A 17468-nucleotide genomic window follows, 5' to 3' on the forward strand; every position below is an offset into this window, starting at 1 on the left:
ACTATATATATATATATATATATATATATATATATATATATATATATATATATATATATATGTCACTAAATATGTCACTATATATATGTGTCACTAAATATGTCACTATATATATATATATATATATATATATATATATATATATATGTCACTAAATCAAAAATGACAACTGAAACACTCGCCACAATTCAGGCAGCCGAGCACAGAGATTGGCATCACTAGGGCCAATGGCTATAAAATATCTATACAAATCATGGAACTCCATAGCTACTCCTAATATCCTCATTTACAACAGGGGGTGCATTATACATTATTAAACAAATTACATCACTAAGCACTAATTATAAGCACAGTTTATGGCTCGAGTGTAATGCAGAGAATAAGTAGCACTTATCTAGCTGTGATACCTACTGGCTTGCATATATCAGTTGTCTGGGGTGTGTGTTGCAGTTGCACTATTCTGCACTATAAATCATTGTTTTGGGTGCAAGGATCAGAGCTGCTCCGCCATATACTTTTGAGACAGTGAACCAGTTAGTTGTACAAATAGAAAGGACTCAGAAGACTCAGCAATGTTTGAGAAGGAAGCCTCAAGTCAAGCGACACCCAGAATCCTTTGTCCTGGGACCTCCGGGACATGGAACTAATCTCCGATCTTCTCTCTCTGCAGGCGAAGGCAACATGGAGTCATCAGCCATTGTGCAAAACAAGGGGTCGACCCCCAAGAAATCAGTGACAAGTAGGTCGTCTGTAGGGAAACCTCCACATTCTCCAAAGGGGACCACGGAGACTTCTCAACCTGCAGCCTCTAGAACTTCAGGTGATTACCCAAATATCTATATTATAGGTTATAATATCTTATTGATCCTCTAGCTAACAAAACAATAGGGGTGATATGACAACAATAGGGGTGACAACAAAACAAAAGAGGTGATAACAAAACAATAGGGGTTTCTAGCATGATGGATATCATGGATTCCTAAATGGAGTCTACTGCAAGACCCATTTGATGGGGTGGAGTAGTACGAAGATTAATTTTAGTGAGATTTGGGGTTGAGTGCTTATTTGTGCAATGGGTACCCCTGGAACTATAGCAGGGTGACTGTTACCCCAATGTTTCTATATATCTGTAACCTTGTTATGAGCTAAGGGGGCCCAGTCTGAAGGCCAGTTAGGGGGAGATTTGGGGTGAGTGCTTATTTGTACCCTGGGTACCCCTGGAACTATATCAGGATGACTGTTACCCCAATGTTTCAAGATATCTGTAACCTCGTTTTTGAGTAACCAAATCCCAAGTGGGCTTATTGCTGTTACACCCTGATAATGAGCACCTCTCTTAACCCATTGCAGCTTATTGTACGTTTTCTCCCATCTGTAATGTCCTTTATTCCCCAGGAAATGCCTCAAGGCTGGATGCTACAAAAAACAGCACAGGCATGAAGCAAACAACGGTGCCAAAGACCAGCGTTGGCCGGTAAGCACGTACAGAGCAGGGACAACACAAACAAGCATAATAGCCCCTCTCTGGGTCCCATCACTATGGTTTATAAGTGTATTGTGTTTGTATCTTACAGGTCTTCCACAGCTTCAACCGTGAGAAACAGAGTGGAGAGAGGTAAAATCACTAGGAATTTATCAAAGTTTGGGTCTTGGGTCTTACCATATGACCCATTACCAAATATGCTAGGTGGGATAAAACATAACGTTCTAAGGTGGCTGTGCCTAAATTTTGAGTTAATCTTTTACAGAAGAGCTCTAGTGATTTATGGAGACCCTTCCATAGGGCTCGAAAACTGACATATAAGGATATATATCATAGAGGATAAGGTCTCAATTATGATAAACAGTCATTGTGCATCTTCTCAATTGATTTTTTTGTGCTGCACCTACAGGCTCTTCTGAAATAGTGTGATCTGTATGTGTGCAACAAACTAAACGCTTAGGCCCATCCCACTACTGTTCAATGGTGGACAATGCTCAAAGCCTGTACACTTTGCTTAATCCATCCAATCACTGATGCACATGACTACCACCACCACATCATACTCCTAACCTTTGTGTGTCAAGATCAGCAGTGGAAAGCAACATAAGATAACACCATGCACAATAATAAGTGTTCAGAAATATATGGTTTTAGCTGTTACTGACTTTGTTTTGGACTCTTTGTTTCAGACCAAGCAACTTCCAGCAAAATATCTGCCAAGCAATCTCCCCTCAAACGGAATGAAGACAAGGTTCGCCAACAAGGGACAGCACCAGGGCCTTTAGTTCCAAATCCTGACACTTCAAAAAGATCTATTGAGGGGCTGAAGGACACCAAGTCTTGCACTTCACTGGAAGGAAAGCCATCTGTATCTAAGAAAGGGAATGGAAACCACAAGACTGAAGTGGTGAAGATGGATCATTTAGCTAAGGCAAGTGGCCAAACCAAGAGCCGGAGACCAGATAACACAGTGTCTTCACCAGATAAAACGTTAGCTCATTCAAGTGAACTTGCTAAAACGGTGAAAAGTCCTTCTGCATCAAAACCAGACAAATCAGCAAACACTGCAATACTCACAAAGCCAGCTAGAACAGTGAATGCAGCTTCCAAAAAACCAGTTGCAGCGAAAATCCCAGCTACTTCATCAAAATCAGCAAGTTCTGCCACAGTGCAAGTAAGGCCAACCAAACCCCAATCTGTTCCCAGTGGACCAGTGTCTGCCAAACCTGGGAAGTCCCCATCTGCTTCAAGTAAACCAGTCAACAATGTGCCCGTGCCAATGAAACCATTAAAATCTCCTTTGGCTAAACTGGAAAAAACCTCACTGGAGAATAAACCAGCCCAAAAACCATCTAGAGCATTACAGCCAAAGAAAAAATCAAATATGGAGGCTAAATCTGATGCCACTTCTGTGCTGTCTACGAAAGCAGTCAAGAGTGTCCCCATGAAAAATAAAAAATTAAACAAAGGGGTGAAAGATAACGTACCTGTAAAACCAGTGGAACCTCTACAGTGTCTTGTGGATCATGAGGTGTCACAAATTCACAGTGGAATGACATCAGAAGTTGAAGACAGTGAGTTAGTGGATAAACCCATGGGGGCAACAAATACACCAGATGAAAAGTTGAATTCTGAGCCAGCTACTGAGCATGGGACCCAAGTGAAAGATGAACTAAGAGCATCAGAGACAGATTTAAACTCTTATGTTGGAGAAACAACTCATCATATCATCAGGCCATTAGAGTCCCCAGAGAAAGCTCCAGCAGAACCAACAGATAGTCTAATGATCCAATTAAATTCCCAGGTAGAAACAGGAGAAAAAATGATCCAGTCACCATCATCAACAGTTTCTATAAATGTGACAGCGGAACTGCTACCGTCTATTAATTCTTCAGTAGAAACCTGTTTCACGGAGACTTTAACTGAATCAATGCAAACTAAACGGCAAGAGACCCGTCAAGCCGACATGTCAGATAATCCTTTAGAACAAGATGACAATGCTATTCATTTTGTGCAGCCAGAAAACACTACACTGGGAACTGAGGAATCTATAACGTCAATAGTCGAACTAGAAGAAAATCCACTGCAGTCGGTCTTTGAGACTAACAGCAGAGAAGACATAGAGGTTGAACCAGAAAACCAATTAGACTGTTTTATCACATACTTAGGGAATCCAGAGACATCACAGTTTAATTCAGGACTTCTTGTACATGAAGTTGAAAACTGTTCAACAAGTCAACATATCAAACCTGAAAGAACCTCTCCAGTAGAATTCAAAGAATCCTCGTTGAAAGGTATCGTATCTCCAGTAGGATCCCCATCAGAGGAAGTAGCCTTTGAAAAAACAGTGGGACCTATAACTCCTTCAATAGAATCAACTGTATCTCCTATAAGACTAGATCAAGAATCATTAAAGGTTCCTGTAGAATCCCAGATAAAAGCTGAACCACCTGAATCAACCACACCAGTAGTTGGATCAGTTAATGATTCATTCGAGCAGATACAGGTGTTAAACAATGCAGATCTATTAGGATTAACGCCGATAAAGCCTTCCGGGGATCAAGTAAACATACCCACTGAAATGAAAACCATGGCAACAGAGCATCTCGCAGAATCATTAATATCTGATGAGGAACACAAAAATGAGCCTGGATCCAAGAATATATTAGCTGAACCAATAAAGATAAATCACCAAGAAATACATTTTGACACTGAGCCCATTTTACAACAATGCAGTAGTCCAGGCCCTGTTGACATGAAACCAGAGTCAGTTGAATCTCCTGCCAAATCAATAGCTCCTAGAGAAACAGTGATATCTTCTCAGCAATCGCTAACCTCTACTACGGCAACAGAACCACTAGAACCAGTAGTCCAATCTACAGCAACAGAACAAATATCCTCTTTATTGCAATCAACAAAAGAGGGGCCTTGTGATGTTTCTCCAGCAGCTGATGTTAACATTAGAAAGGAAATATATGCTTCAAAAGCTGATTTATCAGTTACCTCGCCAAATGAATTAGTAAAAATTCAACAAGAGTCACTAGGACAGGAAGCTGTGTATTGGAGAACGCAAGAGCAAACTGGGACAACAATGAATTCTATAAAGGAAATAGAATTGGTAGAGAGTTCTCTGATACCAGCTACGACTTCCATGGTACATGTAAATCCCTTTGAAGAAACACAAGAATGTCAAATAGAACATAAGATGTATCCTAAAGAACCAAAAAGTGATTTTTTTGGACCAGTTAAGTTACAGTGGGAGCTTGTAGATATCCCACTGGAGCAAGGAAACATACCCAACGAGCAAGTTGCAGCTAAAAAATTTAAATTAGATGCAACAGAGGTTCCAAGTGATTTCTTACACAGTTCATTAATATCGCCACATGAATTGGTAACATCTCCAGTAGAACCAACCATAGAGCAAGAAGAGCATTCAGGAAAATCAGTAGACTCTTACGAGGAACTAAAAGAAATCCATTTTGCAGATTCTGTAAAATGCCAACCTGAAACTTTGATATCTTCAGTAGAATCACAGTCCACCGTGGAAATAGTAAAACATCTACTAGAACCAGAAGAAGACATAATATATCCTCTTAAACCTTTATCTCCAACAGTACAATCAGTGTATTTAGTAGAGGTAGGCTTTTCCCCAACACTGGTTTCTCCGGTAGATGCAGGGAAACCATTAACACAGCCTCAAGCAGAACCACTAATATCTTCAAATATAGCACCTCCAGTTGAGTTCCTTAATGAGTTAGTAAAGTCCCCATTAGGTATAGTATCACTTTCAGTAGACTCTGTGAAAAATCAACCTGTAGAGCAAACAGCAGCTCTTTCAACAAAATTGTTAGCAGCTCATGTAGAAGAAACTTTAGTAGAATCTGAAAAATACCTAGCAGAACATGAAACGTCTTCAGTAAAACCTACACATGAAATAAATCTAGTAGGCACTTCAGCAGTGAAACCGTTGATAGCACCTGAAAACAAAAACAAAAGTATAGCTTTGGTGTTAGTAGAAGATACAAAAGGCAGTTTGGATTCATTGGGACCATCTGAAGAACTAGTACAAAGGGCAAGAGGTGATTCTTTCCTGAAATCAGAAAACAAACCTACTGACCTGGTGTCAACAAATGAATTTGGCTCAGAAGATTTCTCTTTGGAAATGGTGAGATCTGAAGAATCAGTGGAACCAATGAACTCATTATGGAAAGAACCAACATCTAGAAACCCATCAAGTCTTCCCTCTTCCAGTTTGGTCATGCCATTTCCAGAACCAGAGGATATTCTTCATGGCATAGCACAAGTAGGTGATGGAGCTAAACATATCACTCCAGGTGACACTAAAGATATCTTTGCTTCTCATCCTTTTGTCATAGACTCTTGCATCTCCTCAGAGGGGGAGGACAGTGAGCCTTGGGTTTTGGTGAGCAAAGAGGAACTGGATGACTTTATAGAGTCTGATCACAGACCACACAGGCCTGTCTTACTAAGCCATGAAGAGGAAGTAGTGGATGAGGAGAAAAAAGCTGAAGAAGAAGGTGAAACAATGGCTTCAGGGTGCAGCACACTTAGTGACCCCCAACTTGCCGATCAGAGCAGTAGTGAGACTAGTACCCCGGAAGAGCTGAGGACTTATGAAGACACAAGCTCAGGGGTGGAATCACACTCAGATGACATGGCCACATCTCCATCTACTATGCTTACACCTGATCCTGACTTGGGTATTCACATGGGTCAAGAGGAAACTGGAGAAACCCCAGTTGAAACTCCAGTCCAGAAAGGTCAAGAGACATCTCGTCAGCTTCATGATGACTGCATGGGAGAAAGATCTCAGGATCCAGCTTCGCCATTAAAATGTAATCCCTTAGAGACTGACACAGAACAAAGAAAAGGGGAGCTCACTGATTTTACATGCACCCAAGTAGTAGCAGGAGCTGGAGTCAACGAGGAGGAGGAGGATGAACGAGCTGGGGCTCTCAATGCCCAGAGAGGTAATTGACATTTTGTTAGTGTTATTGGGAATAAAATTACTGTGACTTTTTTTTGATGCTGTCAAAAAAATGCTGCCGGGTTGGGATATTGATCTGGGGGTAAATGAATTAAAGGAAACTTTTGTAGCAAACAACAGTCATAAACCATCTGTGCCACTTGTGTGTCCTTAGTCATACTTGTATGTTTTGTGTATTTCCAACTTATTCAATGTCTTCAAAAATTGTAATTTTTGATCTAATTCCCTTTTCATCCATTGTGTTTTCTAGTTGCCTGTTCTTTTTCTCCTTTCTAGTTTTATTGATGTCCTTCTCCAGCCCCTATGCCCAATCCCATGCTTTTCTCAAACCGTTGCCCTTAATTCTAACTAGGCCTTGTTCTTATTTGCACTTCTTCCTTCCTGTTCCTCCTCTTTTCCCAGTTGTATCAATTTACTTTCTCTGTGATAGCTATACATTCCTTTAATAAACGTTTATTCCTTACTATGACTTGTGACCTCTGTTTTTATTTGAGCATGTGTCCTGTTTGTGTGTCATTCTTTTTGTGAAGTTGTTATGTGTGTGGTAATGTGCTTTTTTGTGTCGTGTTTCATTTTCTGGGTTTCTTTTATGCAATATCTGAAAGTAGTGTAGCATGCCTGTCCTACTGTTTTACCCACATACAGAACATTTTATATTTGTATATGTTATTTCAAGGTCAACCTTTGGGTGTGCAACACGTCTAGGTACAAGACATCAGTAATGACCAGGCTGCACGGTTTAATGATACTGGGAGTCTGGTGTGTGTGGTGCAGAGTGTTGCACTGGTGGGCTCAAGGCAGCCTTGTCCTTATGTTCTGAATGACACACAAGTTAGTGGATGGGTTGGGGGACAGCACTGCATTTATAGGTTAAATGCAAGTCTCTGTGCTCCATATTGGTGACACAGCATTAAAAACTAGGGCCGTACCTCGATTTTAAGGACACTTGAGAGTTGAGCAATGATGAACAATGAGCCCCTGCCTATTTCTTTAACTAAATATTTATTTTGGGACATATTTAATTGGTCCCATGGGTTCCCCAACAGATTCTAGAGCAGGGGTCCCCAACCTTTTTTTTACCTGTGAGCAACATTCAGATGTAAAAGGAGTTGGGGAGCAACACAAGTGTGAAAAATGTTCTTTAGGTGCAAAAATCTTGTACATAGGCCTTATCGGATGATGGCCCTGTGGCGTGTTGGTGCACCTATTTGTCATAAAATGTGTTTGGGCACTTCTTGAGGTTTTTCGGACATTATCTTTGGGTATTTTCTGTATGATAAATAGACCAGTGGAATGAATAATGCCATGGGATTGCCTTACATGCAACTAAAACCAGCCTAGACTGTTTAATGAATAATTTTCCCTACCCCTTTCTGCAGGTGAAGCCATTGCCCCACCTGCTGAAGGACTCTACACCATCTATGAGTCAGAACGAGGAAGCCAAGAGCGTGGTGGCCCCAGAGGAGCAGAGCTGGGCTTGGTGGAGCAGATCATTGGACGGACCTTGTTACTTGCAGCTTCTGAGGGAGGGAGTCGTAGTGGGATGCGGGGTGCTGAACTCGGCAAGTGGGCAGAGTTGTTGTCCCCTTTGGATGAATCCCGCGCCAGCATTACATCAGTCACTAGCTTTTCCCCAGAGGGTGATGCATCCCCGCAAGGGGACTGGACAGTAGTGGAGGTGGAAACATTTCACTGATCTTGGTCTGGCCCATGAGGAGAGATCAGCAGTGTGCTATCTCAAGTGTGCAAGGTGTGTGTCGATGTGCAATACGTGTGAAGTGGTGTGAGCAAGCTGAGCAGTAAATGTGTGTGATTGTAGAACTGTTTATGTGTCAAAAGCTTTGCACTGCCTTCAGGTCCTGCAGATGTTCCATATGGATGGTCCTTGCTGCCCGCTCCTTGCTTCAACCCCTCCTCAGTGCTCCGTCATTGTTATGCAAAACTGCCACCTGTGGGGCAAGGCGGTTACTGCAACATCGGACCCTGTCAGGCTCATCCTAGCAATGGTGAATGTGGTCATGGTGGGGTCTTCTTAAGCAAATAAATTATTTTTTATTTCTGTGATTTCTGTTGTTCAGAGGACATGGGTATAAGAGTATAGTAATGAGAAAGTATATGTAAATAATAATAGATAATGAATAAAAGCACTGATAGTCCTACTAGTATAAGCTGTGCCAATATAGATAAACCCCTGTATTGTAGTTCCTTATATGAGAACTGGTACAACATTTATACCCAACCATTGACTCTCCAGCTCTTGTGAGACCACCACTCAAAGCATTTTTGGGTTAGGCCACGCACAGGTACAAGGAGTGGAAGAAGATATGAAGAACATTCTCAGACTATGAGATATATATTGAATATTATACAGGAGGGTATAGTATGTATTTCCTACCCAAAAAGAGTCTTACAGTTCCCTTTTACAATTGACAAAACAACAAAGAATGCATTTCAGGGGCCTAAATACCCTTTATTTAAAGGAAGAGAGTATTTCTTTTGTCAATACTTGACATAATATAGTGGGGCGATAGTTGGGCAGATTTTTTTTCTCTTAAATACCCCTGGATGCCTAGCTAGAAGGTTGATCATGCTTAAAGGGATACTGTCATGGGAAAAATGAATCAGTTAATAGTGCTGCTCCATCAGAATTCTGCACTGAAATCCATTTCTCAAAAGAGCAAACTGATTTTGTTATATTCAATTTTGAAATCTGACATGGGGCTAGACATATTGTCAATTTCCCAGCTGCCCCAGTCATGTGACTTGTGCTTTGATAAACTCCAATCACTCTTTACTGCTGTACTGCAAGTTGGAGTGATATCACCCCCTCCCTTTCCCCCCCAGGAGCCAAACAAAAGAACAATGGGAAAGTAACCAGATAACAGCTCCCTAACACAAGATAACAGCTGCCTGGTAGATCTAAGAACAACACTCAATAGTAAAAACCCATGTCCCACTGAGACACATTCAGTTACATTGAGAAGGAAAAACAGCAGCCTGCCAGAAAGCATTTCTCTCACAAGTCACACGACCAGGGGCAGCAGGGAAATTGACAAAATGTCTAGCCCCATGTCAGATTTCAAAATTGAATATAAAAAAATCTGTTTGCTCTTTTGAGAAATGGATTTCAGTGCAGAATTCTGCTGGAGCAGCACTATTAACTGATGTGTTTTGAAAACATTTTTTTTCCCATGACAGGATCCGTCACAGGATTTGTTCTGACCTAGGTATTCTTGAAACCATAGTGGAACAGCTAACCCGACAAGGATTCTCTGTAGTTTCTATGTATGATTAGGGGTTCATAAAACGTTTGACCTCCAAGAGGGACTTGAACCATAAAAGATTAAGTGTAACATTTATTTCCAAAACTGAGTCTGCACCAGACCCGTAACTCATTTGAGGCCCAGGTAGTAGCTCTGCCCGAGTTTCTTCTTTCAATTTGAACACAAAGCTCTAACCTTAGCAGGATTAGTCTGCACAGCGCTATTGATGATTTGGGGTTCTTGGCTGGGCATGGACTGAAGCAAAATCTCAGAAAAGATTTTCAGAGAACGGTAAGAGAATCCACGTGTGAGACAGCATGGAGCTTGAGGCTGGGGTGCTCCATAAAACACAGTATTGGACTTGGAGCAGTTTGTGCCTTTGGGGAGTAGCCTCCTTGCTACAAATCCAAACAGGCAGTTCCGGTGATACAAATCTTAGCAGGCAGTTAGATCTTGTCTTACAGGTCAGTTTGGAATGGGGAAAAGAAATGGAGGTCTACCATGTATATATTGTAAATTCTCCACTGCCAGAACTTGGGTTCGGATGTTACTTTTCTTTTATGTTCAACTATTTGTTGGTAGGTGAAGATGTTCAATATGAACTCAGACCTTTTTTTTAGGCCCACTGCCAGCCATACATGTAGTAATATAAACAGTGAGTATAGGTGACGGAGAGTGCAGGGCATGTTATAGCTGTCTGGATCCTTTGCCAACTGCAGTCTTTCTATTTCTAGTAGTTATGCTGTTCCATCAGTGAAGCAGCCCTAGGACAGTGCATCACCCTGAGCCTTTGTAACTTCTCCCCAAATCTGTGCCTGGAGGTTAGAGATGAAAGGAGCATGGAGAAGGCAGGGAAGACATGGAGATCAGGACATGGAGGGGAGAAGCACAGAGCTCAAAGAAGGAGCAGAAAAGAGTGACTAGGCATGGAGATTGGTAAAGGAATTAAGGCAGTGATTGGGTGGAGATGAGAGAGGGAGCTGAGGGTGTGATGGAGCAGGGCTGGTGGAAAGAATACATGAAGGCTAAAGTTGGCCACAGACGCAAAGATCTGAATCCTCGATTTGTACGATTTTCGGGCCGTGTGTGGAGAGTCCCGACATTTTTCATCCAGCGGAGATCGGTTGTTTGGTTGATCGGACAGGTTAGAAGATTTCTGTCGGCTGCCGATAATATCTCTGCGTGTATTGCCGATCAGACGATTCTCAGAGGGAGACTGTCACTAGCTTTTGTCAGACATAACTTTCGTACGATTGCTGTCAGGGGCAGAACATCGGCTGATCTGTTCTTTTGTACTTTATTTGATCTGAATGGTTAGTGGCAGGTCGGGAGATGGGAAAGTCCGATCCTACGATGATTCAAACGATCGGATCTTTGCACCTATGGGCAGCTTAAGGGAGAGAGCACAGAGATCAAGGAAGACGTAGGGAAGAGCAGGGGAGAGCATGTGGATCGAGGAAGGAGTAGAAAATGTTCAAAAAGCTTTTCAGAAAGGGTCCATCCCAGATCACATGACCTGAGGTGTGAATATGTAAATATAAAGGGTCAGCCTGCTGGTGAATGACTTGACTCTCATTAGCAATACATTGTACAAAGCAGTGATCGTTGGGCAGGGAGCTCTGATCATTCGTTTGTTTCCCACAGTGGCACATATCATGTGAGCTGAACAAAGAGGCCTCTGTCACCCTATGTCAGTCTCCCTGTCGGTATCCCTTTGTCTCCCTGTCTGTCTCACTATGTGTGTCGGTTGGTCTCCCTTTATCTGTCTGTTTGCCTTGCATTAAACAAAGGAAAGTAGAACCGTCTGTCAGACCCAGGGGAGAGGCCACGGCTACAGTTTAGGGACAAACCCACAGACACTGACCACGTGTTTCACTAGAACGAAGGCATTGACCTGGAGAGTAAAGGGACATCACTGATTCCAGGTAATGGTCAGATCTGCCTTTAAAATAAGGGGACAAATCGCATGTCACCTCTGTTAGTTATTCCTTTATCCCAACATTCCCAGTGGGAATCACCTGCTGAAGCAACACCTGCCCGAGGCCTGAAAGAAGTCGTCTCTGAAATCGTGAAAAGGGTCAATGACAACAGACTTTTGGAATCCAGAATATCCTATTTACAAAATAAAACAATGCAACTCCTCAGCATTTGGTCAATATGGGAGCTAAGAGGCTGTTCTTCACCCCCACACACAAGACTCTTCCTCATCATACGAGAATCCGGAGAATTCCCTGTAATCTTGTTCCTTTCTGTTTACTACAATTCTTCTGTATTCAGTTTCTGGTAAACTGTATTCTTTTCTCTCCGTCTATAATAAAAATGGTAAGTTACAAAGGAAAGAAGCAGACACAATAGCCGCGTTGGTGGGAGCCAGATGGGCACAGCCAGTCAAGCTCGGTGCCAGCTGAGGTTTGGGATTAAAGAGAATGCCTTCGGGGGATTATCACTCTAAACTCAGTATAATTAACGTTTAACCCTTCTGCTTCTGCCAAACGAGGAATCATCTCCACGCAGGGTAACATTCAGTCACAGGGCAGGGGAGAAAAACAGGGAGAGTGGGAATGTCAGGGTTGCAGTTGGTCTCTCTGTGTGTGGCCCAGTCTGACACAAGTGAGGGAATACAGAGTTATGGGAGATACAGTAGCTCATAGTACAAGTTGATCCAGAGACCGGTCCCAATTGCCATTTTGGAGTCAGGAAGGGATTCTTCCCCCTCTGAGGCAAATTGGAGAGACTTCAGATGAGTTTTTTTGCCTTCCTCTGGATCAACTGGCAGTTAGGCAGATTAAAATAGTAAAAAGGTGGAACTTGATGAACGTGTGTCTTTTTTGTACCTAACTTACTATGTTACTATGTATGACAGCAGGCAGCAAGTGTTGGATCAATAATGGCATTACCTGGTCCATTAGGTGCAGCACCCGCATATGTTAAACTCGCATTGATTGTTGAGTTTCATTGTTCATATTTTTTATTTATATTTTTAAATTGCTTATCCTTCTATTTTGTCCCTCTCCCATTTATCTTCATTTTCAGAACAAAAGCTTCCTGGTTACTAAAGCCCTAGCAACCATCACATGGTTAAAACAACAAGCCTGCGAGCTACAAGTTTAAAGGAGAAGTAAACCCCTTATTTAAAAAACTCTACATAGACCTCCCCCCGCAGCCTAGCTGCTACCTCAGGGAAATGCCCCTAACTCTTTACTTACCCCTCGTTTCAGGGCATCAGAGTTCACGGCAGTCATTTTCTTCTTCGGTCTTCATCTGGCGATTCGCCAGTTTTCAGGACTTTCGGCGCATGCACAGTTGACAAAAATCGGAAGATTGCTTCAACTGTGCATGCGCCGATACAGAACTTCCTTCCCGATGAAGACCAAAGAAAAGAAGATGGCTGCCAACTCATATGCCGTGAATCTGCACCAAGGGGTAAGTAAAAAGTTAGGGGCATTTGCCCGAGGTAGCAGCTAGGCTGCGGGGGGAGGTCTATTTTGATGAGTTTACTTCTCCTTTAAACTTGTAGCTCCCAGGCTTGGTGTTTTAACCATGTGATGGTTGCTAGGGCTTTAGTAACCAGGAAGCTTTTGTTTTTTTTATAAGTGGTTTATTTCTCCTTTAAAATGGTTGTTCACCTTTGAGTAAATGTTTATGATGTAGAGAGTGATATTCTGAAACAATTTGCAATTGGTTTTCTTTTTTAATTATTTGTGGTTTTTGAGTTATTTAGCTTTTTATTCAGCAGCTCTCCAGTTTGAAATTTCAGCAATCTGGTTGCTAGGGTCTAAATTACCCTAGCAACCATGCAGTGATATGAATGAGAGACTGGAATATGAATAGAAGAGGCCTGAATAGAAAGATGAATAATAAAAAGCAATAACAGTACAGCTGTAGCCTTAGAGAGCATTTTTTTTTTATATGGGGTCAGCGACCCCCATTTGAAAGATGGAAAGAATGTCAGAAGGCGGCTGCAAAGAATTCAAAAACTATATAATATATATATATATATATATATATATATATATAAATAAATAAATAAATAAAAAAAGGGGGAAATGAAGACCAACTGAATTTTTTAGAATTGGTCATTCTTTAACATTGTAAAATTTAACATAAAAGGACAACCACCCCTTTAAAAGACATGTAAACCCCCTCACACAAAAATGTAATCACTGAAGAAATCATTGAAGAACTTTGAAATCTTAAGATACCTACCACTCTGTTTGTTAAGGCTGCAGCATCTTCTTAATCACTTAGAATTCCTTCTGCTCCTCTAACCCACTCTGCCCCTTCCTCAGATATTTGCTTTGGCTGTTGACTTATGAGCATGCTCAGTTCTTCTCAGTCCAGACACACCCTCCAATCTAGCAGCCAATGAAGAGATGGCATTGCTGGTTCCCATAGAAACTCTGCTTTAGATCTCTGATCCTATATTTTTTTCTCCTGAGCTCAGCTTAACTATTAGAGTGCTCAACCCCAGCAGAACTTTTTATCGAAGTATGTTGTGTGTGTAAATCTGCACTCTACATTACAGGAACTTCATTCATGTCCTGTTTGCAGATGTCAGTGTTATTGATGATGTGTCAGAAGGAAAATGGCCGCCGGGTGAAAGCTGTTTAAGAAAAATGTGATGGAGTTGGCAAATAGAGGGGGTATATGCTGCATAAATGATGTGGCTTGGGTGGGGAAAATATGCCCAATTTATATACATGGTAGTAAATGTAGGCTTTATGTGTCCTTTAAAGTGAACTAAATCGTTACGTCTGTGCCGTTTAAAGGGCAAGTTTTACAGGAAGTATTTTTGCATTAACACGTTATGTTCCCCGTCACATCTCAGGATCCGCTAATGAATTACCCGTACGGCAGAGTTCAGAATGAATTTTTTAATTGGCCCTTATCGGAATACGATTTTTAACACGAACGCTCGACAGGATTATCAGATAAACAAAGCAGCCCAATGTTTTTTTTTTAAACAAAACTTTATTTGTAATTTGTCTCAAATGTTTACAGTATAACACATGTAAGAAGTGAGTGCCATAATAACTAGAACATATATTTATATACACGCACACATGTCTGTATGTATATATAGATATATGTAATAGGCTCAAAGTGAAAAAAACTTAACTGAAAGTCACGGATCTGCCCCAAAATGACCCTGTTTCTCCCACCATCTATGAGGGTGCCCTCGTTTGATTGGATATATATTACTGCAGGGGTTAAGAGATACAGTATTTGACCTTCGCGTGTAGATCTGATAAGCAGGTGCTTAAGAGTCACTTACCTGCCAGAGCTGCAGGCTTTCTGTCTAAGCACGAGAGAGGTGCCATCTACAGGGAACGCTCATTATCGGTAGCCAGGGCAAATGATAGGCTAAGCTTAGGAGAAGAAAACCTTTAAAAAAATTGATGAGGGTGCTATTCTAATCATTTTTGTTATTTACATTCTTAATTTATTTTATTTTTATTCCAAGATATTAAAGGATACATGTACTGTTAACATGAATTCATCTCGTTACAACAGCGCCACCTGCTGGTCAGTTTCTGACCACCAAGTAGTCAAGGAAGTTGTCAGGAGAAAAAAAAGAGGCTGCTCTGATCTTCTTCTGCTTAGGAAAGTAATTAAACCCTTTCTCAAATCTTTCCTAAGCAGAAGAAGATCTGAGCAGCCTCTTTCTTTCTCCTGATAATATCCTTGACTACTTGGTCGTCAGAAACTGACCAGCAGGTGGCGCTGTTGTAACAAGATGAATTCGTGTTCACAGTACATGTATCCTTTAATATCTTGGAATAAAAAGAAAATAAACGATGAATGTAAATTGCAAACTTTCTTAGAATAGCACCCTCATCAATTTTACATTCTCTTATTTTAAAGGTTTACTTATCCTTTAAGTTTCAGGTTACTGCTGCTGGGTGGCTACATTCCATGGATTACAGAGGGACTTCACATGAAATAGTTTGGGAGTAGCAGTCGCCAAATGTTGGCACTTAAGCTGTGAAAGACGTACAACTATTGGCACCCCTTGAGGGATTGTATGTCCCACTGCTGACCCTCTACACTTAAAGGAGAAGGAAACCCAGTCAGCGCATAAACCCTCCCCCCTCCCCTGTGTTGCTTCCCCTCCCTCCTCCCCCCTGGCCTACCTGTCTCACTGGGCAAATGCCCCTAACTTGTTACTTACCCTTCTGCGCAGGTCCAGTCTATGGAGTTCACCGACGACATCTTCTTCTTCTAAGCGATCTTTCTGCTTTGACCGGCATTTTGGCGCATGCGCAGTAGGAGCATTTCGCTGGTAGGGATCGCCGGTACGGATCTACTGCGCATGCGCCAAAAGTCACAAAGTTTTTCTTCATGACTTTTGGCGCATGCACAGTAGATCCGTACAGGCGAAATGCTCCTACTGCGCATGCACCAAAATGCCGGTCAAAGCAGGAAGAAGATGGCGTCGGTAAACTCCGTAGACTGGACCTGCGCAGAAGGGTAAGTAACAAGTTAGGGGCATTTGCCCAGCGAGACAGGTAGTCCAGAGGGGAGGAGGGAGGGGAAGCAACACAGGGGAGGGGGGGGGGAGGGTTTTTACGCCTACTGGGTTTCCTTCTCCTTTAAGGAGCCCTCATACTTGCCCCTCCCCCCTGTATAAAAGCCTGAGCAGCTATTAATCTGTATACAGAGCACCAATCAAACCCTTCTGTCATTGGCCTGTGTTGAATGGCTTCTACATACCAGTGCTGTGCACGTTACACTACAACAGTAATTCATATAAAAACTAAAGGAGAAGGAAAAGAAATCAAGAGAAACGTGATTTAAGAGTGAGAAGGGTCATTGTTGTGCTTGACTACTGTAGCCCAGCATATTCTACTAAGTAGCGATTGGCTGAATATGCTGGCACAAGACATGGGGGGGGGGTAATGATGTAACAGATAGAATTGTTACCTACCAATTTCTAATTAAAGGACCAGTAACATCAATTTCTAAAAAAAACACAAAAAAAAAACACCAAGTCAAATTAAACTAAATAACTTACTGAAACTCTGCTTCCGCTCCTCTTCAGAAAAGGTGACAGGGCGATGATCCATCGTGCGGTGCTCGATTTCTCCTCCCTGGCTATCTCCTATAAGGAAGGCAGGAAGGAGAAATCGAACGCCGCGCGATAGATCGAAATCACCTTTTCTGTAAAAGAGCGCAAGCGGATTTTCGGTAAGTTATTTTCTGATAAAGACTCTGCAATTAAGTTTAATTTGTCTTGGTGTTTTTTTTCAATGTATACGAACATTTTTTTTTTATATTACTGGTCCTTTAAAGGAAAAGTTTGGGTGTTTTGCTACAATACTGATCCGAAGAGCTGCACGGGGATTTATTGCCTTTTTGGATGCCAACTATAGGCCCTTAAACAAAAAAAACCCTCTTCCTACTCAGAATTCATCGTGAAACTTCGTTTCCGCTCCTCTTCAGAAAAGGCGACAGGGCGACAATCTATTTCTCCTCCCTTGCTATCTCCTATAAGGCATGGAGGAGTAATCGAGCGCCGCACGATGGATCGCCAGATCAGCTTTTCTGAAGAGGAGCGCAAGCGGAGTATCGGTAAGTTATTTCTTGATAAAGACTTCGTGATTTTAAAGTTTAATTTGTCTTGGTGTTTTTTTTTCAACGTCTGTATAAGAATTTTTTTTTTACAATTTTTTTGATGTTACAGGTTCTTTAAAGGACAGGTTTGGGTGTTTCG

At 41.7% G+C, this 17468-nt stretch overlaps 1 protein-coding gene across 1 annotated transcript in view; it reads left to right on the forward strand.

Moving 5' to 3' along the window:
• The window catches only part of LOC108711676 (mucin-17), a 10560-nt gene extending 2005 nt beyond the window's left edge, over positions 1-8555 (forward strand). The window contains exons 2-6 of the mRNA XM_018253625.2: positions 671-820; positions 1396-1474; positions 1575-1615; positions 2173-6474; positions 7871-8555. Coding sequence (XP_018109114.1) covers positions 682-820; positions 1396-1474; positions 1575-1615; positions 2173-6474; positions 7871-8187 — 4878 coding nt within the window. The 5' untranslated portion in view covers positions 671-681 and the 3' untranslated portion in view covers positions 8188-8555. The remainder of the gene's footprint in view (positions 1-670; positions 821-1395; positions 1475-1574; positions 1616-2172; positions 6475-7870) is intronic.
• Positions 8556-17468: the final 8913 nt, after the last annotated feature.

The sequence above is a fragment of the Xenopus laevis genome, chromosome 3L (assembly GCF_017654675.1).
Source record: "Xenopus laevis strain J_2021 chromosome 3L, Xenopus_laevis_v10.1, whole genome shotgun sequence".
NCBI lineage: Eukaryota > Metazoa > Chordata > Amphibia > Anura > Pipidae > Xenopus > Xenopus laevis.